The 27855-nt window shown below is 42.2% G+C and overlaps 1 protein-coding gene across 1 annotated transcript in view; it reads left to right on the plus strand.

Annotated features, from left to right (window-relative positions):
- The first annotated feature begins 1718 nt into the window (after nucleotides 1–1718).
- sema4d (sema domain, immunoglobulin domain (Ig), transmembrane domain (TM) and short cytoplasmic domain, (semaphorin) 4D) overlaps nucleotides 1719–27855 on the plus strand; it is a 63906-nt gene continuing 37769 nt past the window's right edge. Inside the window, exon 1 of the mRNA XM_080743302.1 lies at nucleotides 1719–1841. Within this exon, the coding sequence (XP_080599428.1) occupies nucleotides 1804–1841 (38 nt within the window). The 5' untranslated portion in view covers nucleotides 1719–1803. The remainder of the gene's footprint in view (nucleotides 1842–27855) is intronic.

Genomic DNA, 27855 nt, shown 5'->3' on the forward strand with positions numbered 1-27855 from the left:
CCGGACGGATTATTCTCATGCTTTAATGTTGTGTCACGTATCTGATACTGTACTGGATGTAGGGATGGGACGATATGAAAATGTCATATCACGATTGTTGTGACAAAAGAAATCGCGATTTACGATATTATCGCGATAATCAAAATCCATTATCCTGTGGCGGAACATTTGCCAATCGGCTATTCTTTGGCAAAGAGATTTGGTACAGAGTGAAAAAAAGACTGTATAAAGTATGTATATTATAAGTACCTTTTACCAACTTTAGTGGGTTTAAGTGGTACCGGATATGCAGCTCGGCAAATAAAAGGTGAATTGTTCCCAGGACGATATCACGATAAATTAAATCTCCACAACGCGTATCGTCCCATCCCTAACTGGATGTGAACCCGCTACAGTGATGCAACATGGTCGTCATCGTCTCTCCGTAGCGGAACCACATAATGCAATTTGCACGTGTGATTGGATCTCAAGAGAACCCAGCGAAGGTCGCCTTCATCTTGGCTCTTGTGCCGTCTGCTTAACAACCACTTGAACCCCAGCATCCCTATTCTGGAGGGAACGTCTGCAAAATTAGCAGCTCTATGAGCTTCCTATTGTTGGCAAAGGAGATTTGGTGTAGACTTAAAAAAAGAGCATACCAAGTACAGTCGCAACTCGGATAGTACGTTAGCGCGCAGAGAGGGGTTTAAGTGGATAGCTGGTGGATTTTCTGTGTGCGCTCAATTTATGCTCACTTGCTGGCTGGCTGCTCTGGTAACCGTAGCAACGGTATACCCAGAAACGGAAAGTGAAGAGACCAATCCTTGCTAGACTAATTGTGTGCAAGTGAGGCATGGCTGCAAAGTTAGCCGCACAGTCATAGTGATGGTTTGTTTCCCGGAGCCTTTGTGTTCGAGCCCAGGCCTTTTTCATTGTTGTGAACCCCTGGTGAAGTAAAAGTGTTCCAGGAAGCTGGGTGTCTATAACGGATCTGGACACAGCTGAGGACATGGGGGGTCCTTTTAACTGTGGCATGGATTCCTTGCCTTTTGCATACACGCAGTAATAATTAGCCCATTCACCTTTAAAGTATAGTAACCACTTTCAAACTGGCATCCCGGTTTTGGGCATGCCATGGGTGATTGTTCTTCTTTTTTTAAATACATTTGGAACCAAAAAGCGCGGAATTAGCTAAACCATTGTGTACTGTACATGGTTATAATAGGGCTTTAGAACCACTTCCACCCTAGCATCTCTGTTCCGAACCTCTGGGCATTCCATAATGTGCAAACGTTCAGTGGACATAAGTGAACATTTGCTGCAAATTGCAGATCTACAAGCTTGCAACGCATCATAGCGCACCGAGTGCTGCGCTATGAGCTTGTATTCAGATCTGCCATTAAAAAAAAAAAGAAAACATGAAAATGTGTCCAAATCTTTGAATATATATTCTTTTAAAGCAAACATTTTTAACTCAAATCTTTGCTTCTTGGTGGGTCCCCGCCTGGAACAAAATATTTTGAGATGGGGGGGGGGTCCGCGGTCAAATACATATAATTCTAGGGGTCCTTGACATTAAAAAAGCTTTGAGCACCACAGATAAAGAAACCAAAAAGACATTTTTGGGTATTTTGAATGGATGAAAATCTGTGCATTATCATGAAGACTTCAGTCAACACCATCTTAAACTGTTTATGTTCATGTTGTTCTAACATACTTTGCCCTTCTCTCCTCCTACAGAGCGGTGTTCCACAAGTTGCCCTTGAGACTGGAGCCTGAGCTGTTTTTCCACCCCTTGTGAAGAACTACTGAAGAGTGGTTTTAATGAATCAATATTCGCTGGCTGAAGCCATGACGGACAAGTGAGTGTTTGTGACGCTTGGCGTTTGTGTTCACTGTATGGAGTGTTTTCTCTGCCTTGGATTACATCATCAGTTCTCTCTCTCTCTCTGTGTGTGTGTGTGTGTGTGTGTGTGTGTGTGTGTGTGTGTGTGTGTGTGTGTGTGTGTGTGTGTGTGTGTGTGTGTGTGTGTGTGTGTGTGTGTGTGTGTGTCGCAGTGGTGGAAAAAGTATCAAAAATAAAAGTCTCTACAGAGCTTGTAGATCGTCTATTTTCAAACAGCCTAGGTATAAAATAGGGCTAAACTGGTTTATGTATGTTTTATAATATCATAATTTATATCAGCAAAGTAACTAGTAACTCAAGTTTTCAAATAAATGTAGTGTAGTAAGAAAGTGCAATATTTGGATCAGAGATATAGTGGAGTAGAAGTAAAAGTATTGGAAATTGGAAATACTCCAGTAAGGTACAAATACCTCAACATTGTACTTAAGTACTTTACAATATACTTAGTTACTTTACACCACTGGTCTCCTCATGCATGCTGCAGTGCTCTCACTCTGTTTGAAAGTCTCCTGGACATGTGCATGTATGTGTGTGTGTGTGTCTGTCTTTGACTATGTACAGAAACAGGGGATAAAGGGGGGTGGGTGTGGGGGTGTCCTTATACTACAGAGAATAGCGTGGGGGGTTGGTTGTATAAAGACTGCGCCTGTCTTGGCCCCGAAGACGTATGCCATTTGCATCAGGGCTGATTTGCATTCCTTTGCTGGTATGCTCGTTCACTGCTGCTTCTGGTACTCGTTGGTCTTTGCTTTCCCTGATGAAAACCCAGTCGTTTAAAAGGTTTCGAGTTTAAGTATACTGTGTGTGTGTGTGTGGATCACCTTTACTCTCCTGTAAGCTTCAATGTAGAGACATTTTGATCAGAGCAGCTTGCTCCTTCAAAATGTATTTTTTGCATCTCTGCTTTTTGCTTGCCACAGCAGTGGCGTCAGTTCAGAAAAAGCTAAGCTATGGAAACATGACTGGTGTCTTGCACGCGCGCCTTCACGCGCGTGCATGACATGTTGCCATACCTTAGCAACAGGCATGATACATTTATTTTAAGTACATTCTATTTTTTCCCCTAGTTTCTACAGTTTCTTGGGCTGGATATGGCAGCCTGGGGTTGTTCAAGTGCAGCTAAACTTGGCATGTTAGTAAACGTGCCACAATTAACAATAATGCATTGCACCTGTGCAGCTGACCTGCGGAACCTGGGAATATACCATCTTGTCAAGATGGGGAGAATACAAGTGTGGAGAATATAATTATAATACCTTGGTATGACCATTTGTAAAATTTTGCATTTGTAGTTATTTTACTGTAATTTAACAACATAATAACCAGAACAGATAGACAAAGCGACATTCGTGGATTTATATTTAAAAGTTACTTTTATTTTCCCCCATGGACCAAGGGTATGGCAGCCGCATACCCCTGCCATACCCAATTGACGCCCCTGTGCCACAGTGCCGTGATAATAAGAACGTCTACTTTTTACCTGCCACAGTGGTGTGGTAAGACTGTCTGCTGCTGTTTGCCTAGCTCTGTGGCTTTCTACCTGCCACAGTGGCGTGGGTGCAAAGTGAAGTTTCCAACCGGATGTCGGTTTAAAAAAGCGAGACAATCTCTTCCACAATCTTCAAATATTGCAGAGAGTCTGTATTCCACCAATGACGGGTGTTCACAAACTATCCATCAGAATTTCTATTTCTGCAAAGCAGCTGTAGCTGCTAGATAGGCTTCGACTAATTTGATTTCCAGTAGGATTTATCTGTGGGGACTGGCTGCCAAGGCAAAACGGAAGTGGGGAAATGAGGACTTTTGATTTATATTGGACTAATTTGCTCAGGCTGTTAGGGGGAAACGTATGACAATTGTGGAAGACTAGACCAGGGGTTCCCAAACTTTTTTGTCTCAGGGCACCCCATGAATATTTTTTTAATCCGAGGCAACCCTACATTATAATTTATAGCATATTGTCGTTGTCGGGTGGAAACCTTGTATGTCCAAAACCGTTTGTTTTATATTTATCATCTGTAAAATGCACTAAACTAGTGAAAACAGCAGATCTACAAGCAGCAGATCTACAGCACACAACGCCTCACATTGCGAGGCGTTGTGTGCTTGTAGATCTGCTGTTTTCACTAGTTTTGTGCGACAGTCTTGTATGATGAAGCAGGGCTTTGTTTTACCAAAAGATGTACACATTTGAAACTTGGAGATACAAGGTTTCTGCCCGACAGTGACGATATTTTAGTGATTATGTTGCGAGGAAAACGTTGAGATAATAGCCATTTTGGTTAGAACTGACTGAAAATAACTTTGTATTCAAGTTTAAAATTATACAGAAAATCTTTTCAAGTGTCCATTATCAAATTATCTCGCGGCACCCCTGGACTGTTGTCGCGGCACCCCAGGGTGCCCCGTCACCCACTTTGAAAACCCCTGGACTAGACCACACATCTGTCTGTCTGTAATATGTTGTTTTGTGTGTGCTTTTGCATGTGTGTGTGTGCGTGCGTGCGTGTGAAGTGTCGTTAGCAGCCGGATGTTGTTTAAGAAAGTGCGATGCTTTACTTCTTACATTCAGACAGCAGCGTGCCTTCGGCTATGCTCATTCAGTCTCCTCTCTTACGTCACTCATGCTCGCACACACACACTTGCACACACACACACACACACACAAACCACCGCTGCACCTGTTGTTGCAGAGTGAGATACATTAACCCTTAGAAGGCACACAGTGCGGTTTGGGGCGTTGAGGATATTGAATATCAGCACAGGTTCAGCACGCCATCGTTTTATGTAACGTTATTTCACATTAAGACCCACGGGGTGTCCTCCCTGTTAAATAATCTGTTAAGAACCAGTTGGTTTCGCGGAGGAAGAGTATAGTGTTAACGTTAGCCCAGAAAAAGGATCTAGCAAATTATGAGGTTTTTTATGACTTCAGCCTTGAGGAAGCATAACAAGTTTAAGGAGCCAAAGCTTTACGACTAATGACTTGGATGTGAGGCAGAGGGTCTAACGAGAAAAATGTGTTCTTGGGAACTTCCCTCTTGAGAAGAAGCAGCTGTGTCTTTTAGAACCGTGGTTCTCAAACCTTTCTCGCGCCAAGGACCTTCAAATTGACATATATTTGGCCGTGGACCCCCCTCATCTGAAAAGATGATCCCCGCCCCGGAAGAGAAGTTTTATGAAGAAGGAAAAAATAAATCAAAATTATTTTAAAAGAAATCACATTTATTGTTGTTATTAGCTCCAAAGTGACGTGCTGTGAGCTTGTAGATCTGCTATTTTTGAATAGGTTAAAATGATTGTGATGCTACATGAACTACTTTTGCTGGGGACCTCCCAATTGAATCCATCCAAGGACCCCTGGGGGTCCCCGGGCCTGGAGTACCAATGTTTTAGAGCAGTGGTTCCCAAACGTTTCAGGTCGAGACCCAAAAGAGGGATTGGAGGAGTCCGTTTGCCCAGGATCCAAACTAGTGAAAATAGCAGATCTACAATCGCGCAACGCAATGTTGTGAGCTTGTACGCCGGCTATTTTAGCTGCTTAATTATTAGGTCTTATTTATGGAATTTCTTAGATTGGTTTGTTCGTTTGTTTTAAAATATATACACTTATTTAAAAAAAAGGAAAAACTAAAATATATATATATATATCGTGACCCATAAAAATTGGTCCGCGACCCACAAATGGGTCCCGACCCTCTGTTTGTGAGCCAGCGTTTTAGAGAGTCTCTAATTTATCCATGTGAGAAGAGCGGTGTCTGTATGGCGGGGAGTTTCGAATGCCTCGTTTTACGTCTCCGCCATAAAGAATGTCGCTCGACCGAAAAAAACAAAAAACACAAACATTTTCAACTCAAAGTGTTTTTTCAGTTGCTCGACCTGTTGTTGTCGAGCAACAGGTCACGCCGCGACACTTTGTCACCGCAGCATAAATCAGGCTTCAGTAATGATGCTGTTGACAGGCTTCTGCCCCGCCATTGGATCAAAGGTATCCCAGCAACGGGGGGGAAAGGGGTTGGTTTTTGGGGCACCTCATTGTATGGCCCTTTTGCCAGATAGATGCTAGTCAGTGTTGTAGGCCGATTGTCGGTCTGCGCGGAGAAGAATGAAAAATGTCGTGCCGAAAGGAAATGAGGGAAGTTTTTGGAAGACGTGCCCCCCCAACCCCACCCCCGACCAAACCCCTCCCACCTCACCCCACCCTAATAATGACCACAAACAAAGACCCCCTTCCCATGTGGAACTACTTAAGATTTATACAGGGAGGACAGGACTCTCCTTCTTGGACCCGTAGCTCATTTTGATCAAACGTTGTCACAAGCAAACTTTTTCCCTCAGGGGATCTTGGACATTTTGAGGATGCTGCGTGCATTCTGGTTCATATTTGTAGAGACACGTGGCCTTAGGGATGGATTTACTGGGGGGGATCCATGCCTGTTCTTTTGATACCCTTTCATTGATATTTAAGGTCAGTGACGATCTATATATTTTTTGGTCATTTTGAGAAATGTAGACTGTTTGATATGCATGTTTCGGTAATATCACAATTTCAAAATGTATTTAAAAGTGTATGTTAAAAAAAAGTAAGTACAAGTTGGTCGGGAGTGGCTTATTGTCAGTATCAGCCGGTAGCACACGGGAGTCTGTCCCCGTTAAAGGACAACTTTCTAGGCTCATTCTCATACTTATATTGATCCAAAATGACTGTCCATGGGGTCTATTAGGCAGAAATGCCCCTGTTGTCCAGTTTCCCCAGCAGCTCTCATAGCATAGAGTGGAGCCTATAAGCCTATCGCTTTTACGCTACCATGGACAGTCATTTTGGATCAATATAAGTAGGAAAATGAGCCTAGAAGTGATTTAGGGTGGAGTTGTCCTTTAACATGCGTTAGACCCCTGGGAGATGGATTGCTGCGAGGCGTTGTGAGCTAGTAGATCTGCTATTTTCGGCAAAGATCTTTGGTGTAGATGGGAAAAAGAGCAGACTAAGTACAGAGTGAAAGGTCAAGTTTATTAAGTATTGAAGGTTCAAGTGGTTAAATATCTGAAAACACAAATTGACATTAATCCAAAATACACTGATGATTGTGCTGTCAAACAATGAAACTATATGGAATCTATGATAGGTAGTGGGGGTCCCTGCTTCATCTCTCTCTCAACTAAGGGTTCCTTGGCCTGAAAACGTTGAAGACCCCTGGTCTACACCAATTCTCCTTGACGAAAATAGGAAGCTCATAGAGCTGCTATGGTTGTCGACGTTCCCCCCAGAATAGGGATGCTGGGGTTAGGCCTTTCACAATGATTACATAATTTTCCCATCGCAATTACTTGAGGTAATCGTAATTATTTTGCATAATCGTCATAATAATTTCCATGTTGAGATGTAGTTTCAAACACTTTCAAAAAATAGTGGAAATGGCTCATCTACAAGCTCACAACACATCACAATATTTCCATTTATAATGTATAAAGAATAATGTTATTAAATATGACAGTCATTCCTTTATATATTTAGGTTCTTTTCTCTTTTCTGCCCTGTGCAACTTCAAAGCCAAACAGAAATGTTTGTTTTATTCATATGCTCCAGTGTTCAGTGACAAAAACACAATTAAATCGCAATTCGTCACGTAAAATGTCACAATCATGACAGCCCTAGCTGGGGTTCATCTACTGGGCCATTAATATGGACAGCAGGCTGAACGAGAACCCGGAAATGAGCTTCGATTCCAGCGAACAGGATTTGCCCCTTTGGTCTATATCAGTGGTTCTCAAACTTTTTGGGCATCAGTACCCCCTTTTCCTGATTATATGAATCCAAGTACCCCCTTTAATCGACAACAACATTTTGACGAGAAAATACTGTCATTGTAAGTCCAGTTTTTATGTCAATATGTTGAAAATAAAAGCATGTTTTTTATTCAATAACAGTAACAATTCTTACTTAATTTGGTTAAAGCTTTACTGAGCATCACATTCACATACATTTGTCAACATTAAAATAAATGTTTCCATTTTCTCTCAAGTAGCTCCTGTAATACCTCTGCGTACCCCTAGGGGTACACATACCCCATTTGAGAAACACTGGTCTGTACAGTAGATGTTGAAGATTTGTTATTAAATCATTTATGTCCAAATGAATGCTGCCATTGGTTTGGTGGGTGAATTCAGCCGAGCTGCAGTGAGCTGTTAGGAATCGTAGGGATTTGTTGTATTGTAAGAACACTGTCCTATTGTTGTGCGATGCTCTCTGTTGTAGAAAGTTTCTAAAGCCAGCTTTGCCCTCTAATACTTGCAGACCAGAATTCTTTCTGTTGAAATTCAAGCCTGCATAATCCTCTCCAACCCTCTGTGTGTGTGTGTGTGTGTGTGTGTGTGTGTGTGTGTGTGTGTGTGTGTGTGTGTGTGTGTGTGTGTGTGTGTGTGTGTGTGTGTGTGTGTGTGTGTTGTGTGTTGTGTGTTGTGTGTGTGTGTGTGTGTGCGCGCGTGTGTGCGCGCGTGCGGCCTTTGCATGTATACACACAAGTACACCATACACCCCACAATCATGAAGTGAATTAACATGAATTTCTTGCTTGCTTCTCTCTCTCTTTCGCTCTCTCTCGCTCTCTCTCAAATAGATTTGTTGTGTGGTTTACTTCAGGGCACTAATGGTGAATGTAGGGCAGAAGGATTTGGTGATTTTCCCCCCCTCCAAATAGAGCTGTGCAAATGGCATTCAAAATAAATACACATTTAAAAATCTGGATGAATATTCCCCTTTTTTGTAACAAAATAGGAGAAAACACATATACAGTAAGCGCACGCACGCACGCACGCACGCACGCACGCACGCACGCACGCACGCACACACACACACACACACACACACACACTCTCTCTCTCTCTGACAGCAAACATCTGCTTGGATGCCGACGGTCAAAGTCTAAATTAAAACAAAAGCATGTGTTTGGAAAGCTCCTCCAACACTCTGTGAACTGTGAATATGATGGAAGAAGTTCTATCAGCTCTCTCAGCGCCTGCCAGGGAGTTAACCACATCCATTTGTCTTCTTTTTTGTTTGTTTTACCTGTGTTTTGAACTCTTCTATGTTCTGCAGTGCAGTACGGATTAGGGATGGAACTACATGAAAATGCGATTTACGATATTATCGCGATAATCAAAATCCATTATCCTGGGGCGCAACATTTGCCAAAAAAATAGCAGATCTATGCGACGCGTTGTGAGCTGTAGATTGGCAATTTTGATAGAGAGTGAAAAAAAGACTGTTTCAAGTACATATATTATAAGTACCTTTTACCAATTATAGAGGGTTTAAATGGTACCGGATATGCAGCTTGGCAAATAAAAAGTGACTTGATCCCAGTGCATGACATATCACGAATCACGATAAATTAAATCTCCACAATATTATCGTGAGTGTTTTTTATCACGATAAACTATAATATTGATTATCATCCCATCCCTAGTACGGATGCACCGGAAAAAACAACAACACCACCTAATTTCTTTGTACTGCAGCGTTTCTCAAACTGAGGTCCAGGGGTCCTTGATGGGGTTCCGGCAGATCCCCAGCTACAATATAGCATCAGTTTAAGCACTTTAATACAGTGGTTTTCAACCTTTAACCCCTCAGACCCAAACTTAAGAATATTTTGTTGTCGTTGGATAAGATTTTGTCCACAATTCCATGCTGTATTGATGTGGTGCAATAGGAGAGATGACAGGCACACGTTGATCAAAATATCAATTCTTCTACACGCAAGTTGATGATGTCATCTATACTATAATTTTGCGAATGTCTGTCTGAGTGAGTGTCTGTCTGTCTGAAACAGCGTTTCTCCTCAGTGGCTGGAGCAATTGATCTGAAATCGCATCACCATAAGCATATGAACACACCTGACATAACTGTGAAGCCCGTTTGTCACTTTCACAAATCGTATGCTGTATATTAGCATTGTTATGCTGTATCTACTATCTATTCTGCATCTAGCATGAGGCACATCTATTCTGCATCTAGCTTGAGGCAAAATGTTTAACCAGCTCTGTGTGTGTGTGTGTGTGTGTGTGCAGGCAGGCGGGTGTGTGTGCAGGCGGGTGGGCGGGCGGGCTGGGGGGGGGGGGGGGAACAGTATCTCTGTAGCCATTAAACGAAACGGGTTTCTTACATTGATGCTCCTACATCATGCAAGCACCAGTTAAAGTTACTTTTCATCCCTCATATACTTCGTGCACAGTGCACATCCCATAACCTACACACTGCACATCATTTCGGAGCTCATATCTTTGAACGGGTAAGGGCTAGTAAATGTAATTTGTGATCTATCCCTATGGAATTTATGGCATGCATGTGCAAATAAAAACAAACATAATACTTCCTATGGTTAATATGAGCATCAAATCAATATTTCAAATGTGTTTGTGTTTTGTTTTTTTGCACATGCATGCCATAAAAATGACACATGAAATTTATGACATCATCAACTTGCGACAGGCATTTCCCCTATTGCGTGAAAGATTAGCTATTTCTAGAAGAAATACAATATTTAAGGTGTTTTTAATTTTACATTGTATTTATAGAGGACAATTATAATGTATTAAGGCATATTTGTCGTATTAGACAGGGATCCTTTTAACAATAATCTAGGGGTCCATTTGGTTACCAACTCTCCATCATTTAGCTGGGGACCACCATTTGACTCTCTCAAGAGTTAGATCTATAGGTGTCCATTTGGTTACCAACTCTCCCTCATTTAGCTGGGGACCGCCTGGAACCCCCCCATGGACCACTGGTTGAAAACAACTGCTATAATACATCAGCTATTTTCAAAGAATCTAGAATTATTTTTATTAGTTTTTTCTTCTTTTTTAAAAGAAATGTGGAATATGTTTGAAACATTTTCACAACGCAAATCTTGTCTGACTCCTGGGTCCCTGGTTCAACATCTTTTCAGATGGGAGTCCACTCCGCGGCCAAATGCATAATAATTTAGGGGTGTCCTTGACATGAAAAAGTTTGAGAAGCACTACGGTTCTACTCACTCAGCCAGCCTCTATCGCTTTGTGTCAACCCCCACTCTCAGATATCCACCCCTCATACCCCTGCCTCTTTCTCTCTCTCTCTCTCTCTCTTTCCCTCTCCTCTCTCTCCCTCCCCTCCCCCGCTCTGGGTGCTGCTTGCTGACAGCCATGTCAAGAGAGTTGGGCTGTAAGGACAGTATAAAGTAGTGTGACTGCACCCATGAGAATGCTCTGTCTGTGGATGGTAGGAGGAGGAGGAGGAGGCAGGGGTGTCGCACCAAATTCAGGGCCCTGGGTACAAAGATTCACTTCAAAAATAGCAGATATACAAGCTCACACGAGCTTGTAGATCTGCTATTTTATTATTTTTTTTCCTTTTTTGTCAGTGGTGCTCAAACCTTTTCATGTCAAAATGATATGTATTAGGCCATGGACCCCCATCTAAAAAATGTTTACTTCCAGGGACCCCCCCAGAAGCAAAATTTGAGTTACAAATGTTCGCTTAAAAGATACATACATATATTCAAAGATTTGCACACATTCTCGAGACTTTTCAAATATAGCAGATCTACATGCTCGCAGCTCGCGGCACTCGGTCCCGCGCGCTGTGAGCTTGTATATCTGCTATTTTTCAATAGCTAAAGTATAACATATAATTAAAGGCCCCACCAACTTGGGCCCTAGTAACTCAATCCCCCCCCCCCCCCCCCCCCCGTGTGACACCCCTGGGAAGAGGAGGGGTATTTTACTGGAAGATAGATGAGTGTGGCCTTCCTCATTCTGTGTGTGTGTGTGTGTGTGTGTGTGTGGGTGTGTGTGCGCGTGTGTGCGCGTGTGTGGGGGTGCCTTGAGACGGCTGCAGAGTCCCGCGTGTGAGGATCAATGTCAGTGTCGGGTTTGTGGGGACACACATCCTCCATATAGAAGCAGGCCAAGGCCTCTCAACCTTTCACCGAGCGCGAAATGTCAACTCTCCTGACTTGCTGATTATCCCCGAGGTTTGACCGGGCTCGACTCTGTGGCAGCTAGAGCCACATTGGTCCTTTTTGGAGCTGTGTGAAGCACAGGCTCCCTATACGTGGCCGTGTGGGTCTGTGTGTGTGTCTGTATGTAGCCTGAACTTCCTAAACTTCGGCACGCTACTAGTCCCACAGTTTTGCCACCACACACTCGCGCCATATGTCAAATCGACCGGCTTACTCGGGAGTCGTGGGCTAGTAACTTGCTAAGAGAAAGGTTCTATAGTTTAATTGATATTAATTTATTAGTGAATTAATTTTCCCCATTGACTTATAATGGGAATCGCAAAAACTCACATTCAATTATTTGTCTCTCGCAAACCATAGGGGCTAGAGTTTCAAGACTTGGAGAGGAGGTTCATAATGATTTCAAGGATTAAATAAAAAATAATTGTGTCATTTGGCCGCATGGTGGCGCCATAACACCCCACTTTACGTTTTGGCCTGTAACTCTTGAACCGTAGGTCGGAAAATTAAAAATATTTTCCCCTGGATTCCTTGGGTCATGACGCATCTCCCCATATAGGCCACGCCCATTTGCGCCATGATAGATTTTCCGCCATCTTGAATTTTCTCCAAAACACACTTTTTGCTCCTTTTCCTACATATTTTCTTCAAATGTCACAAAAATCGGTACACATGATCCACACACACACACACACACACACACACACACACACACACACACACACACACACACACACACACACACACACACACACAGCTCCACTTCACACGGGTGTGATTTTTTAAGCTGCACCACTGAGAGGAAATGTTTGGCTCAATTAGGATTAGCCTACTCAAGTGTTTGTGTCTGAAATGTCTTAGTTCAGTGATTCTCAAACCTTTCACTTTTCAAAGACCCTCAGTTTGATGTGCATTTATTATAGGCCACAGACCCCACTTCTACACTGTAAAATCGTCAGGGTAAATTTTTACTTTCAGAGTTAACCGAACTGTAAGCGGGTTCCATTTGGTTCTTAAATATCAATCTGAGCACCAGCTCAGGGTCCCTAAGGTGGTCCCTAAGGACCGGCCAGCTAAGGTTCAACTGACCACCCTTGGTTGATTTCATTCAAGCTCGTCATTCTAAAGATGATCAATAACGGCAGCGCTTGTGCTAGCAATAATAGGACATTTACTTACTGCTTGTGGACGAACTGCTTTGGCCAACAGTTAAATCAGGTGTCACGGTGAAGTGAGCTCTATAGACCCCTCCTGTCACTATGTTTACCATGCGCTGGGGTCCTGAAGTAGGCCCTGTTTGTTCTGGCTTGAAAAAGACCCTTTTAAAAGGCTCGCATTGGCCGCTCCTTATTCAGGTTCACTCATCAATTAAAACGGGACCCCCCGGACCCCTGTGACATTGCCACTTCCTCTCTGTTCCCCTCTCCGGACCACTGTGTCACCGAGGGCGTAACGGGGCTCCTGATTCGGGGGGGGGGGGGGGGACTTGACACCCACTCAGGAGGACGTCCTGAATGGAGACATCTGAGGGTGGGTTCTCTGTCCGTCAGCTGGGTTTTGTGGGGGCAGCGTGGCCGAGACCCCCGTATCAGCTGTCACAGGGATTCTTTTTGTGGGAACGAAGGGACGCCTAGTCAAAACGCTTCCTTAAGATGTCAAGGGGGATGTGACCTGTAACCTGCGACTCATCCATCTTGTGCCATTGTCACATGTCCGTGTGCCCCAGGGACGTGCAGAGATTGTTAGAGACTAGAGAGGCAGGGGCTGAAATTTCTAAAAGGGCCTTTTGGTGAAAATAGCAGACCTCCAAGCTCACAACGCGTCGCGCTGCGACGCGTTGTGAGCTTGGAGGTCGGCTATTTTCATACTTGATACCACACTAAACCAAGCATAAAAAAGGCAATACTGGAGATGTGGCATACAGCATGGATTTCTACACAGAGAGAGGGAAATTCTTTCAACATAAGATGCTGCATTCAAGTTCAGGAGAGTTTGGACAAGGCAGTTCTCTTGAATGCTGCCTTCAGGTATGGCATGGAAAGGCATTTGCATTTCTTTCACCATAGTGAGAACTGCATTCATTGTCTGGAGAGGGCACTTTTTACAGACTGTTAAAAGGGCAGGGGCTCAAGCCCCCTTACATGTCTATGTGTGCACGTGCCTGGTGTGCTCTATTGATACTGGCAGAGACAAAAGGCAGAGGATGTGTTGCCTCATAGGGACAAGAGGCAGGGGATGTGTTGCTACGTCGTGCCTGTGCTTGTCGGCAAGATATGCATACGATATTCATGCGCGCGTTTCATTTTCTTTCTGCATGTGTGTGCCGGGCACGTGCAGAAATAGACATCTAAGAGGGCTTGAGGGAGCCCCTGCCCTGTCTCTAAAAGGTGCCCTCTCCAGACCATGAATGCAGCTTTTACTATAGGGGGAAAGCAATGCAAATGCCCCTCTTTCCATGCCATACCTGAAGGGCAGCGTTCAAGCGAATTGCCTTGTCAAAACTCTCCTGAACTTGAATGCAGCATCTTATGTTGAAAGAATTGCCTTCTCTGTGTATAAATCCATGCAGTTACGCCACATCTCCAGTATTGGCTTGATTAGGCTTAGTTCAATTTGGTATCACGTAGGGGTGGGCGATATGGTGATAATTATCGTTGAGGCGATACAATGTCTCCACGATATGCCTTTTCAGAGGTATCGTATATATCGTGATACAATTGAGGGAGCCTTGTAAGAAATCCTGTTTAATCGTTAATACAGAGATTCGTTGCAGAATTCAATTTAAACCTGCATTTTCGTCTAAATCAGTAGTTCTCAAACTTTAAAATGTCAAGGTCTCCACTTAACTCTGACAGTATACAAATGAAACCAAATGGACCCGTAAGGGTCCATTTGGTTTCATTTGTATACTGTCAGAGTTACATACTTGTAAAGTTCAAATTAGACCTCCCAAAAGGAACACAGAGAGTCTAGTTTTTGTCAAGTAACTTGAAAAATAACCATAAAAACCAATGTGAAAAAGAATTGTGATAAAATCATGCATCGTGATACAGCTTGGGAAAATATCGTGATATTGTATTTTTCCATATCGCCCACCCCTAGTATCACGCACCGAGAATAGCCGACCTCCAAGCTTGGAGGTCTGCTATTTTCAATATCTCCAACAAAAGGCCCTTTTTGGAAATTTCAGCCACTGCCTCTCTAACATTCTCTGCACGTCGCTGTGTGTGTCTGAGGAGGGAGTGTCGGCGAGCAGAGATTAGAGGGAGCCATCCATCCGTCTCTGTTGAGACCACGCTGGCTTTGTTTTGACTGTCTGGATGTGTCTACAGATGGCCCGATGCCTCTTGACCTTGATGCGAGCAGACAGACAAGCATCATCGTTTGCAGTGGAATAACCTGAAAGCCGATACTAATCCCCTACTTACCGTACATTTGAATCCGTGCACTTGACAGAAATGCAATATGTTATTTTGATATTAATAATTACTCCCCCGAGGCCTTTCTGTTCACGCGTTTTCCAGTTTCGCTGTATCGCCGTCATACTTCGGTCACGCTATCGTACGTTTGAAACATAAGAAATACTTTTCATATTTATTTGTACACAAAAATATTGTTCCCATGGTCTGTAGAATCCTCTCTGCATAACATTAATCTTAATGTCCTTTGTTAAAGGACAACTTTGTTTTTTTACAACAAGAGTTCATATTTTAGATAGTCATTAGAGAAAAGAAAAGATGAGTGTTAAAAATGTTTTCATTTACTTCTTTCTATCGTTTTGGTGATTTTGATGATTTTGATTTGCATGTATGCCCCCAGATTTGGGGCATGCAAGTGGCTAAATATGTATTTTTAGACACAATGAACCCATTCCCAAGTTGCACCCCAATCTTTCATGGGCAGATGTGACTTACGGGGGCTGGTGTAAATAGTAACAAAGAGATTGTCAGCTTATTGTGTATAAAAAGACATATTTAGCCACTTGTACTAAAATGGTTAAAACGATAGAAAGCAGTAAATGAAAACATTTTAACACTCATATTCTCTTTTCTCTAATTACAATCTAAAATATGAACCCTTGTTGTAAAAAACTAAAGTTGTCCTTTAACAGTGGAGACCAAGCAGATGCTGGTGAATCACTGTATTTTGGGTTGATTCCTTATTCGGGATAACGATCTCTATTGCGTAGCCCGGGGAGCATCTTTGTTGCATAGCCTGGGGTATATATCCACAAAATACCCTTTTACACACTGCCGGTTCAAAGTGGGAATGTTGCACTGCTACTTTGCCCTGCTGATCTGTATAAAGGCCACTTTTAACCGCAATCGTCGCCGAAAGGCGGCGGAAAGCGTCTGTTGCCGAACGGGAGCTCATCGGTAGGTTTTCGGCAGCGGGTCGGGAGCGTTATCGACGGAGAACTGGAAAACTGGACTTGCTCAGTTTTGTAGAGTCGCCCCTGGACGTCGGTGAATTCTAGCGAGTTGTAATGGACCATTAGTTTGCTACTGCTGCAGCAAAACCAAGCCTAAATAAGCCAGATACATTTTCCCGTTGCATATTTTAACTAAATAGCATATTCACAATCTCAACTCTCAATTTCCTATACTAATCAACTCCAAGGCAACGCTAGTAATAGTGATGTGTGTTGTTTTGGTGTGAGGAGAAAAAAATCACCGGACAGGAAGCATCTCCGCTTCTGCTCCTCGGTTGCCAGATTCTGTGAGTTAAACAAGCGACCAGGTCTATGAAAACAAAGCCTAAAGGAGCGTCCAGTTTCACCTATTGAGCTCTATTACATTAGCTGTTTTCTAAAAGAATGTTGAAAGCAAGGCCAAATAAGCAACTACAATTCAGAAACATGCCCAAACAAAAGTAACCCACAACTAGCAACATTATAGGAAAACAGGATCAAAGTCGCTTGTAACGAGCCGATATGGCAACACAGTGCGCATGCGCAAAACAGTACAGTAATTACAGTCGGCATACAGTCGGCTGGAAAATTCAATGTGCTTAGTTTTTTGCAGTTCTTTGCAGTTCTTTGCAGTCTGTGAACAGTTTGAACAAGTCTCCTGTAGTATTTTCGGTGTGGAGGCACCTTAAAAGTCATGGGCACAGAATTTGGGGGGAGGGGATGGGGGCATTGTTATTGAGCCTGCAGCTATAAGGTAGTCACAGAGCCAAATCAACGTCTGTGTAAGAAGAAGGGACAGCCGGGAGGATGAGACGGGCGTGACGTCTAGGGTTTCTACCTTGAACCGCTCCCTGCTTTCTCCTCCAATCCACTTCTGGTCACAAAAACACTTGCTCGCACAAATTTACTTCTGCAACGTAACACATCAACTAGGGATATGAAATGTTCATATCAGGATTATTATGACAAAAGAAATCGTGATTTACGATATCGCGGTAATCAAAATCCATTATCCCGGGGTGGAACTTTTGGCAAAAAATGGCAGATCTACATGCTCATAATGCGTCGCGTTGCGACGTGTTGTGAGCTTGTAGATCTGCTACGCGATGCGTTGTGAGCTTGTAGATCTGCTATTTTTTGGCAAAGACATTTGAAAGAGTGGAAAAAAAGACTATCACTATCAAGTACGTATATAATAAGTACCTTTTACCAATTATAGTCTCTGGTTTAAGTGGTACTGGATATGCAGCTCAGCAAATAAACAGTGAATTGATCCCAGTGCATGACGGAGGACGATATCACGATATATTAAATCTCCATGATACGATTATTGCGAGTGTTTTTTATCACGATAAACGATAATATCGCTTATCGTCCCATCCCTAACATCAACATGTTGTTGTCTCTTTCTTTCTCTCTCTCTCTCTCTCTCTCTCTCTCTCTCTCTCTCTCTCTCTCTCTCTCTCGCTCTCTCTCTCTCTGTGTCTCTTTCACTTTCTCTCACACACTCTAGTGATGTGTGGGTCTGCCTTTTAAATGTTTTGGGGGGAAGAAAGATTGCTGAGACATGAGTTAATCCTTACCTTACAGAGGCAACAGATTTAAATTGCTTACCCTAAATTGATAGGCCTAGTCTAACAAACCACGCATAGATATATCTTAGGTCTGTATTCTGTGAAATAAATGCATAGGCCATTGCTGTAAATGTTAAATTCCAAAGATGACAAATTGTGTGTGCGGCTAGAGTGCATGTGAGAGAGTGCGAGAGAGAATGAGATTAGTGAACAAGAGAGAGTGAAATTAAATTACTTTGTAATGTGAGTCTTTTTTTGTTTACAACAGCTGAGTATGTAGAAGTAGAAGAAGCAGTCTGCTATGTTGTCAGTCCATTTTTGTAGTTTGTGAAATATATGTGTTGGCTATTCTTTGAGACACACATACTGGTGTGTCGGGGTAAATGGTGCATTTATATAGTGCCTTTATCCAAGGCGCTTTACAATGATTGTGCATTACATTCACCCATTCACACAAAAAGCTCAAAACGTTTTGAGCTTGTAGATCTGCTATTTTCTCTTCTTTTGTATACTAGAATGACAAAGTAGGACGTAGCAATATGCATTGTGGCCCTCTGGAGTGAAGGTGGAAATATAGTGGCCCTCGCCAATATCAAAGTTGCCCACCCCTGTACTAGGACATGACGTATGTGTAGGCGGAAGAATAGTTGTACATGTGTAGAATCTACCGACAACTGCTGTCATCTTCAACGTCATAGACCGGTTTCTTGTTTACAAACATTGAGACTAAATGCACAGCTGAATGTATCATGTAATCAATTCCCACCAATCCCCAAACCTGTTGTTTTGGGGAGCGCTGCATGGTTTCTATTTATTGGCAAATTTTGGTACCGACCCATCAGTGTGACGTGGACCAGAAACACGTCTATAGTGTAACACGAGTCTAGACGGCGCTGATGCTGTGGTGTTACACGTCACGCCTCTGATTCCATAAAGCCGTCATGCCATGTAAAAGCGCACATGGGGGCGGCTTTGTTTGGTTCTGTTATATGTCTAAAAAGAAAAGCAGACGTTAATGACAGATCTTCTTTATGCCACTATTGCTGGATCTCTGTATAAAAGTAGCTAAAGAAAGACTCCTTACTCTCAATGACAATCTTCTCTGCCTAGCCAGAGGCACGAAGACAACAGCCATATTCTTGTCGGCATTTCTTTTTAGCTGGTCAGCAGGACCAGCTCTTTAAACAGATTACATTGTCCTGAGACATTCAGGGGACCTATTTGCCGATTGGCTGTCCATGTCACATGGTCACCGAGCTCATGATCCATTGGCCAGGCCCTCCAGATCTGTACTGCTGTAATGACATATTTTGTCCAGCAGGGAGCACCATTCCTTCACACTGAGGCGGTGCCTGTGGCCAGCCTGCTTGTGATAAATGAAACAGAAGAAAAGAGAGGTCTATACTTGAGTAAAAGTACAAAAGTATTGGCATCAAAGTACAAAATGTTTGTATGATTGCTTGTAGATCGGCTATCATTCTTTGATTTTCACAAGTCATTGTTGACATCATCATCCATTTAAGCTTTATAATTAGCTTCATACTAACATTAACATTATTTTTCTTCTTTCAATTCTAAACGTAGAGATTAGGTTATGAAAGGAAGGTGATTAGGTGATGAAAACTAGCAAAACTATAGCAGCCATTCACTTTAATCAACGCGATGCATCCAATGTAATTGTGATGAGGATGTCAAACAAACGTTAATCACGTCGTATTTAATTATACTTCATCTGTTACAGATGATTGTCCAAATAAACCGTACGTTATTTAAACTGTGAGCCATTTATAGACAATATGCAGTGTTGCCCTGGGCATCGTTGTAGGCTGTAGTAGGTGATGTGTCACACCATCTGCATACCATCTGCATTAACATATGAACTGAACGAGTATGCAAGTTGTCAATGATTTAACTCTATGACCATGATATGGGCTTTGGTGTGAAGTCATGAAAATATCGTACCCTACACAATTTACAAAAGCAACACAAAGTACATTCATTGATGAGCTGCTTCTTCCTGTCATCTGATCAGTGTCCACACAGTAGATTAATTCGAGTTGCATTTTAATATCAAATGAAACAGAGCAAAAACGATGTGCTGAATGAACCAATGCGAGTCTTTGAGAATTACAGTTAGTATCTTCACAAATAATGAGCACATTTCTAGAGACACGGTAACACATTCATTGTACTAAATGACAAGAAAGCATATATTTAGAACGATATGTAGCAGTGAAATACCACAAGATTTTGGAAAATGCCTACAATCAATACACTTATTTGAACACCTTGGTTACATTAAGTTCTGCATAATGTGTACTTTCTGCTTTTGGTACATTTCAATACAAATACTTTTTATACTTGTACTCAAGTAAATTTTGAATACAAGTCTTCCACTTGTATGATACTTAAGTAAAGAATGCGAGTACTTTTCCCACTACTGCCTAATAAGCATGCTAGTTTTAGTAAAATCAGACATCACAGATAGATTTATAGAGTAATAGGCTATATGGCAACTGTAAACTTAGCAGGAGTCCTCCAGGCTATGGGGGAAAGTAGCTGTTGGAAAAAGTACTCAAATGTTTTACACTTGTTTTTTTAAAAGTATCTTAAAAGTATCAATACTGCACTGTAGATGTACTCAGTTATAAGTAAAAGTCACACACACACACACACACACACACACACACACACACACACACACACACACACACACACATACACGGGGGGGGGGGGGAGTGACAAAATTCATAGATCTAGAACACAGACTTCATAGATATAGAACACAGAATATGTACAGTACAGTACAGTGAGGTACAGTATACAGTACAGTAAGGTAATACGCAGTTATTACTGTTGTTTGAGCACGCCCGAGTTTTTTCAAAACTTTTTTTTTCCAAAAAACATTTTTCTCCAAAACTTTTTTTTTTTCAAAAAACATTTTTTTTTTTTTCAAAAAACATTTTTTTTTTCATCTGACCAGCTTATATATTGACTGTGTCAATTCTTGTTTCATCACTGTAGTCTAAACATTCATGGTTTCTCTTTATTGACTTAAAATGGATTGAATGTTGTTCGCGATGGTTGAAACACTTGGCAATGATTCTGTGTTCCTCCGGGTTAATTTGTAAACCATTTTGCAACATTTATTTTGAATGCGCACCAAGCCCCTTTCTCAAAGGAAGGTGAAGTGAGCACTCTTCTGACAGGGCTGTTTGGATTAAGGGGCAGTGTTTGAATACAGCCTGTGCTGTTGTGTTGGGTGAGTGCATTCAGCTTTTGCAAGTGTTTTCATTTTGCTCAGGGAAGCAAGTTGCTGTGAATAGTGAAGCAGCCATCTGTCTCGCTAGCGGTTCCTTTCTTTCCCTGCCCCTTTTCTTTCCTGTATGATTAGTTCATGTGCAATTAAAATGAAAATGCTTTAAAAGAAGTCAATCTTTTTAAAACTGCAATGTTTTCGAGCAATGTAAGTAATTGTGTAGATAGATGATGCAAAACTACAGACTCATCTTAGCAGAGGTCTCGGCTGGAACGGAACCAAGAGTGAATGGGGGAGTGCTTTACAATAACTACAGGTGGTCGTCACACGCAGACATGTTTATTCTTTCACCTGAGACTTACTTGTAAAACGCTATTAGACCGTGGTGGAGCCAAGCATACAGTCCCATGATTCATGATCCTTTGACAACTTTCTTTGTTGATGGGGGTGTGGTGGGGTGGGGGCGGGGGACGTGGGGGGTTTGGGGGGGGTTGCAGTACAAGCTCTATGCCGGGGGTTCTCAAACCTTTTTTTAGGCCGTGAACATATTTTAACTGGGGACCCCCACCCTGACACGCACTTGGAATTGTAGGTATTACATTGAATGTGACTCGGTTCCACAGATAAATATTGTGAAAATAGCAGATCTACATGCTCACAACGCCTCGCGTAAATGGGCAGATACCCTGTATACACTTACCATTGAGTGAGAAAAAGAAAATTACATTAAGCTAATCATTTGGGGACCCCACTAAATAATTTGGGGTCCAGACCCCAAGTTTGAGAACCCCTGCTCTATGCAATCATATTCACAATGTACCTTTTTCCTTTATTTGCTTTTGCTGTACAATTTAATTTATTTTACTGTAACATTTTTGTTCTTGGTGAGAAAAACACAGCTGTAAAAGCAACAAACACAGCCGTAAAAGCAACACATGAACGTATCAACGTCACGGTTAACAGATATGTTCCAGTGTTCATTTTGTTGACTAAGACTAAAAGACTGAGATTTTTGGTATTTAATCCTAAGACTAAGACTAAAAATGTTAAGACTAAAAAAGACCAAGACTAAAACTAAATGTGTTAATCAAAAGACTAAGACTAAATCTTTGCTGTCAAAATAACACTGTATTAAGACTAAGATTTTGATATGTAGTCATAAGACTAAAGGCCCATTCCCACTGGGCCAGATAAACAGATAAAACACATCTGTCTCCATTCAAGTGGATGGTAAGATACAGATAAAAAATATCTGTGACAGATATTTTTTATCTGTATCTTACCATCCACTTGAATGGAGACAGACTAAAACTAAATGAGTGTTATTCAAAAGACTAAGACTAAATCAGAATTTGCTGAAAAAATTAACACTATGTTCACGAGTAAAGGAACACTTTGAACCCTTTTTTGATTTCCTCTGTCCTCACTAGTGCTCATTATAAGATGGCACCGTGTCTGTCTCCTCGCTCTGCGTCTCAGAGGAGGACCGCGGACAGTTCAGAAACCTGCCAACCAATGACCTCATCATTGGTGGGGATTTCCAACTTAATGGAAACTACAGCATTTCTCTTACTGGAACGTTAGCACGCTGAAATGGAAGCCATCAATAGAAGAGTTTTGAAATCTTCTTTAAAACGTCCTCATTTTGAACCATCCACAGTCCACGTCCGAGACAGATAGATAGAAATGACTCTTTCCCATAGTGAGCAACGGGGAGGACGGAAATACGATGATGAAAAGGGCTTTGAAAAGTTCCTTTTAACAATGATGAGTATTATATTATACGTTGTTGTGATCACAATGCAATCTCACTTAGACAGTTCATTCCAACCTTTACTTTATTCCTGTGACCTCCTGCGATCTCTGTGGCCGCTGTCTGAGACATCTACTGTCTGGTGCGACATGGTTCAGGCGGTGTTTCTCAATACGTTTCTCAGAAAGACTGTTGCCACTTGTTTTTCTAGACATCTGCAGTTTACCAAATGTCTACGTGATGTGCTGTAAGTTCACCAAAGTGTCATTTGATTGTAATAAGCATCTGCCTTGTCATTGTTGGGTGAGAGACTTGCATGATTGCATAGTGTATCTATCTGCAGAATGCAAGCATCTCACTTCCTGCCATCCTTTACTTAGGAGCCGTGGCCCAGATATCGTCTCTGTCAGGTGAAAACCTTGTATGTCCAAAACTGTTCGTTTTGCATTCATCATTTTAAAAATGCTTTAAACTAGTGAAAACAGCCGATCTACAAGCACACCGCGAGGCGTTGTGTGCTTGTAGATCTGCTGTTTTCACTACTTTTGTGCGACCGCCTTGTATGAGGAAGCAGGGCTTTACTTTACGAAAGAACGTACAAATTTGAAACTTGGAGATACGAGGTTTCCGCTCGACAACGACGATATGTTTCCTGCACTGTGGTTGCACGTCGCTCCATCTCCTTCAACTTACATTGTATTTGTGAACCACAGTGACCGTTTACGCAGAAAGTTTAACCAATGTACCCTTTTATGATGTTTCATAAAACGTAACCTCCTTTTAACCTTAGGCCTAGAATTATTGACTGCTTTAACTATTGAAAAATAGCAGATATACAAGCTCACAGCGCGGCACCGAGTGCCACGCTGCGAGCTTGTAGATCTGCTATTTTTGGAAAAAGTCGTGAAAATGTGTGCAAATCTTTGAATATATGTATTTTTTCAGCAAACATTTGTAACTCAAATTTTGCTTCTGGGTGGTCCCTGGAACTAAATATTTTGAGATGGGGGTCCGTGGCCAAATACATATAAGTTTGGGGGTCCTTTACATGAAAAGGTTTGAGAACCACAGACATAGTAGTCTCTCAAGAACAGACTAACTGAGCTCCAGTTAAGTAAAAAAAAATACCTTTTCTTTGACGATGGCTAGCCAGATTGCTGACATAGAAACAGAGGTTTTTCCAAAAATCTTAGAAGGATTCAAAAGACACTTATAGAATCGGGTCAAAATTCTAATTTTCACGATTTTTAAAAAATAGCAGATATACAAGCTCGCAGCGCGGCACTCGGTGCCGCGCTGTGAGCTTGTATATCTGTTATTTTTCAATAGTTAAAGCATAAAATAATGATACACAATATAGTGTACCCGTTCTGAATGGGTTAACCCACGTGACAGCCACTGAGCTGCACAATATAATATCTCGTCTGTGGGTATAATAAAGCAGAGCATATTGAACTCCAACACCTGTTTGTTGTTTCAGTCTGTTCTCCCACAATGCATTCTGTTTTCCTGCTGCTGATGACTTGTCACTCTTGAGTTTTCATAATTTCTCTCCACTATCACCATAATTAACTCAAAGGATATAGCAGCGATTTTGCAACATACGTCCTTTATTCAGAGAGCAAGATGGAGATGATTTAGCAAGTCGGTACAGTCCGTTATGAAGTTTTCTGCTGCGTATACAGTCTGATATTATGCTGATAATCCTGGATGACTTCATTATACAGTAGAATACCGTATGCCTATTGCCACACACACGCACACACATAACTACGGTGTCTGACCTGTCTTGTCTTTCTCCCCCCCTCTGCCCCAGCTTGAGGATTTTATAATTCTGTCCAGAGGGAGAACGTTGCAGCTCGTTGACGAGCCACAGGTCAGATAACTCCCCCCTCCTCCTCTTCTTCCTCCTCGCTACAAACGCCTGGCGTTACTGCGCTGCCCGCGGCCTTGCATGCTGCCACATGCATGCACGCTGCCTGGCCTGGACCGCATGCTTCTTCCCCCCCAACAACTCCCCCCTATAATCACCTTGGATCTCTTTAAAGGCATTGGTTTCTCAACGTTGGGTCTGGGGACAGGGGATTCCTGGATCCTCTACAGCAGTGGTTCTCAGCTTTTTCAGTCCGCAACCCCCAAAATAGTCATATATGCTGAAAATAGCAGATCTACATGCTCACAAGTTGTGAGCATGTAGATCGGCTATTCTGCCTCTAATATTTGATAATTTGGCTAATGTTTAAGTTGTCATTTTAGAGATATTAAAAAGTCCTTCAATTGTCATCACTTTAGAAATGTACAGATACCCTCCATACACTTAAACTTTATGTTGGTTTGTTTACTGTTGAGTGAGCGAACAATGTTACACATTAAGTTACTCATCTGGGGACCCCACAAAATAATTTGGGGATCCCCCTGGGTCCCCAAATTAGTCCCGACCCACAGGTTGAGAACCACTGCTCTACAGGTCTATAACTGAACAAATGCAAACGTTCAGTTTGTACACTCTCAGAGTTAAATGGACACAGAGGATTTACCTTCATTAAAAATGTTGACATTCACGGCACTAAACCATACTGGAAGCCCAAATTCTCTGTTCTTTATTTAAATCTGATAGTGTTGGACCCATTTTATTTGGAGCCCAGGTACTCCGAAGGAACCGAACGTTGAGAACCAGTGCTCTAAGAAAAGCCTTTTTTTTTTCTTTTCTTTCTTCCACCACCACAAAGCATGACCAGGGTGATGTTGCAGTGATTGCCTCTGGCCTTGCTTCTCCAAAATAATCTGAAATCCGTTATTATCCGCCATCCGTTTTTCTCGGGTGATGTTGTGATCCCCCCCCCCCCCCCTCCCCTTTCACCACTTTCACTCGCCCACTTTTAAGTTGCTGCCATGTCCCTGGGTGTCACTGGGTGTCCCTTGGTGTCACTGGGTGTCCCTGGCTGTCCCTGGGTGTTTCTTGGTGTCCAGTGGCTTTGTGGCTCACCTGCTTCCGCTGTGACTTTGCTTTGTGATTGAAATCCAACACCCCAATCATAACAGCATTTATTGTTTTTGGTATTTATTTTTTTCTCCCTCTAATTGATAACTGTGTGATAAATGTAACCACTTTAACCCCAGTGTCCCTATTTTGGGGCATATCATTATTGGGAAGATTGCAAATGTTTATAGTCAGAGATCTTCTGAAATGTGAAAAAACAAGACACAAATCATAGTGGTTCATTCATTTGTATTGTTTGTTTAGTGATCATACTGTATATTTTAATGACCAAATGTTCCCACATACTGTAGATACAGTAAATAGATAGACCTGTATTGATACCGTGGGGGAAATTCATCCATCCATGGCTGTCATAAAAAGTCATAAAAAAACTATCAAACAGGATGGGTAATAAAATAAAAACACAACCCGTATAAAAAAGGCCTGAGGGTATGAAAACAAGCCAACAACACAGGCCAAAAACAACACATCTTCTCTGTCGAGCATAAACCGAAATCTCCCATATTTCAACCTTTCACGCTTTAAAGTTGATGCACTACTTCATATTACAAGAGTGACGTGCAAAGGTATGGTAGTGAAAGTAGAAGTGGTTAAAGTGTGTCTGTGGGTGGTATATTTAACCAATGAAAAGCAATAACGAGCTTGTGACTCAAATAATAACTACATTAGATCAGGGATCTCCAACGTTTTCAGGCCAAGGACCCCTTAGTTGAGAGAGCGATGAAGCAGGGCCCCCCACAACTTCGTCATAGATTCCATATAGTTTCATTGTTTGACAGCACAATCATCAGTGTATTTTGGATTCATGTCGATTTGTGTTTTCAGATATTTAACCACTTGAACCGTCAATACTTAATAAACTTGACCTTTCACTCTGTACGAAAATAGCTAATCTACAAGCTCACAAGGCCTCGCAGTGCGAAGCGGTATGAGCTTGTAGATCAGCTATTTTCTGCTAAAGTTCTCAGAATAAGGACACTAGGTTTCAAGTGGTTAATATAAAAAAGGAGGAAAAAACCTTTCTATCACTTAAATATTTGGAGGACCCCCTATATTAACTCTGAGGACCCCCTGTTGAAGACCCTTGCATTAGATCATTGGAGGACAAGTAATCTTTTTTCCCCCCATCTCCTGAAATGTAACGCTTTTGAACATACGTGATTTCCGGCCTACGACAGCGGCATATAGAGTCCTACAGAGAGATGCTCCACCGCTAGACCACAGCAAATCTCTGTGATTGACAGTCCAAACTGCAGGAATGTCTTTGTCTCATTTGTCTCTTGCTCTGTCCCCCCACGGAAAGCAGTCAAAGTGTGTGTGTGTGTGTGCACGCGCGCGTGTGTGCGTCCGTGCGTGCTCTCCTCCCCATGTGCCAAGTTCAGGAGGACACAGTAAAAAGTGTTGTGGCAGCCAGTGTGGGTGTGAGGGGATGAGGTTTTTTTTTCACACAGTCGTCTCTTGGCCAAGATCACCACCGTGAAATCCATAGGCTGCTAAAAACAGCCACGAGACAATGCAGGGGAGAGAAGTGTTAAAATGCACATTTTGCACAGTGGGAATATATAGGCCGAGTGGAGGTTTTCTTTTCAGAAATGGGCCCTATCAAATATTCACCAAACTTGTTGGAATGCAAATGTGTGTGTGTGTGTGTGTGTGTGTGTGTGTGTGTGTGTACAGTTGTGCATGACTTGCACGTATATAAGAGCTAAACCTATCCACAAGTTTCCGCAGGAGTTTACTGGAGACTATTGGAACCAAACTTCCGGGTTTAACAGCAGACATACAAGCTCACGTCGCGTCGCAGATGCAACCCGTTGTGAGCTTGTAAATCGGCGCCGGAAGCTCGGTGCAGACGTCTGCGCAATGCACTATGGGGCGTTGGAAACTCGTGGATATGATCGATAAATCGGCCATTATTTATTTTTTACAACATATTTATGAACGTTTTCTCAAGTTTCCGAAGGTTTG

The sequence above is a fragment of the Nannobrachium achirus genome (genome assembly GCF_963921795.1).
Source record: "Nannobrachium achirus genome assembly, chromosome: 15".
Classification (NCBI taxonomy): domain Eukaryota; kingdom Metazoa; phylum Chordata; class Actinopteri; order Myctophiformes; family Myctophidae; genus Nannobrachium; species Nannobrachium achirus.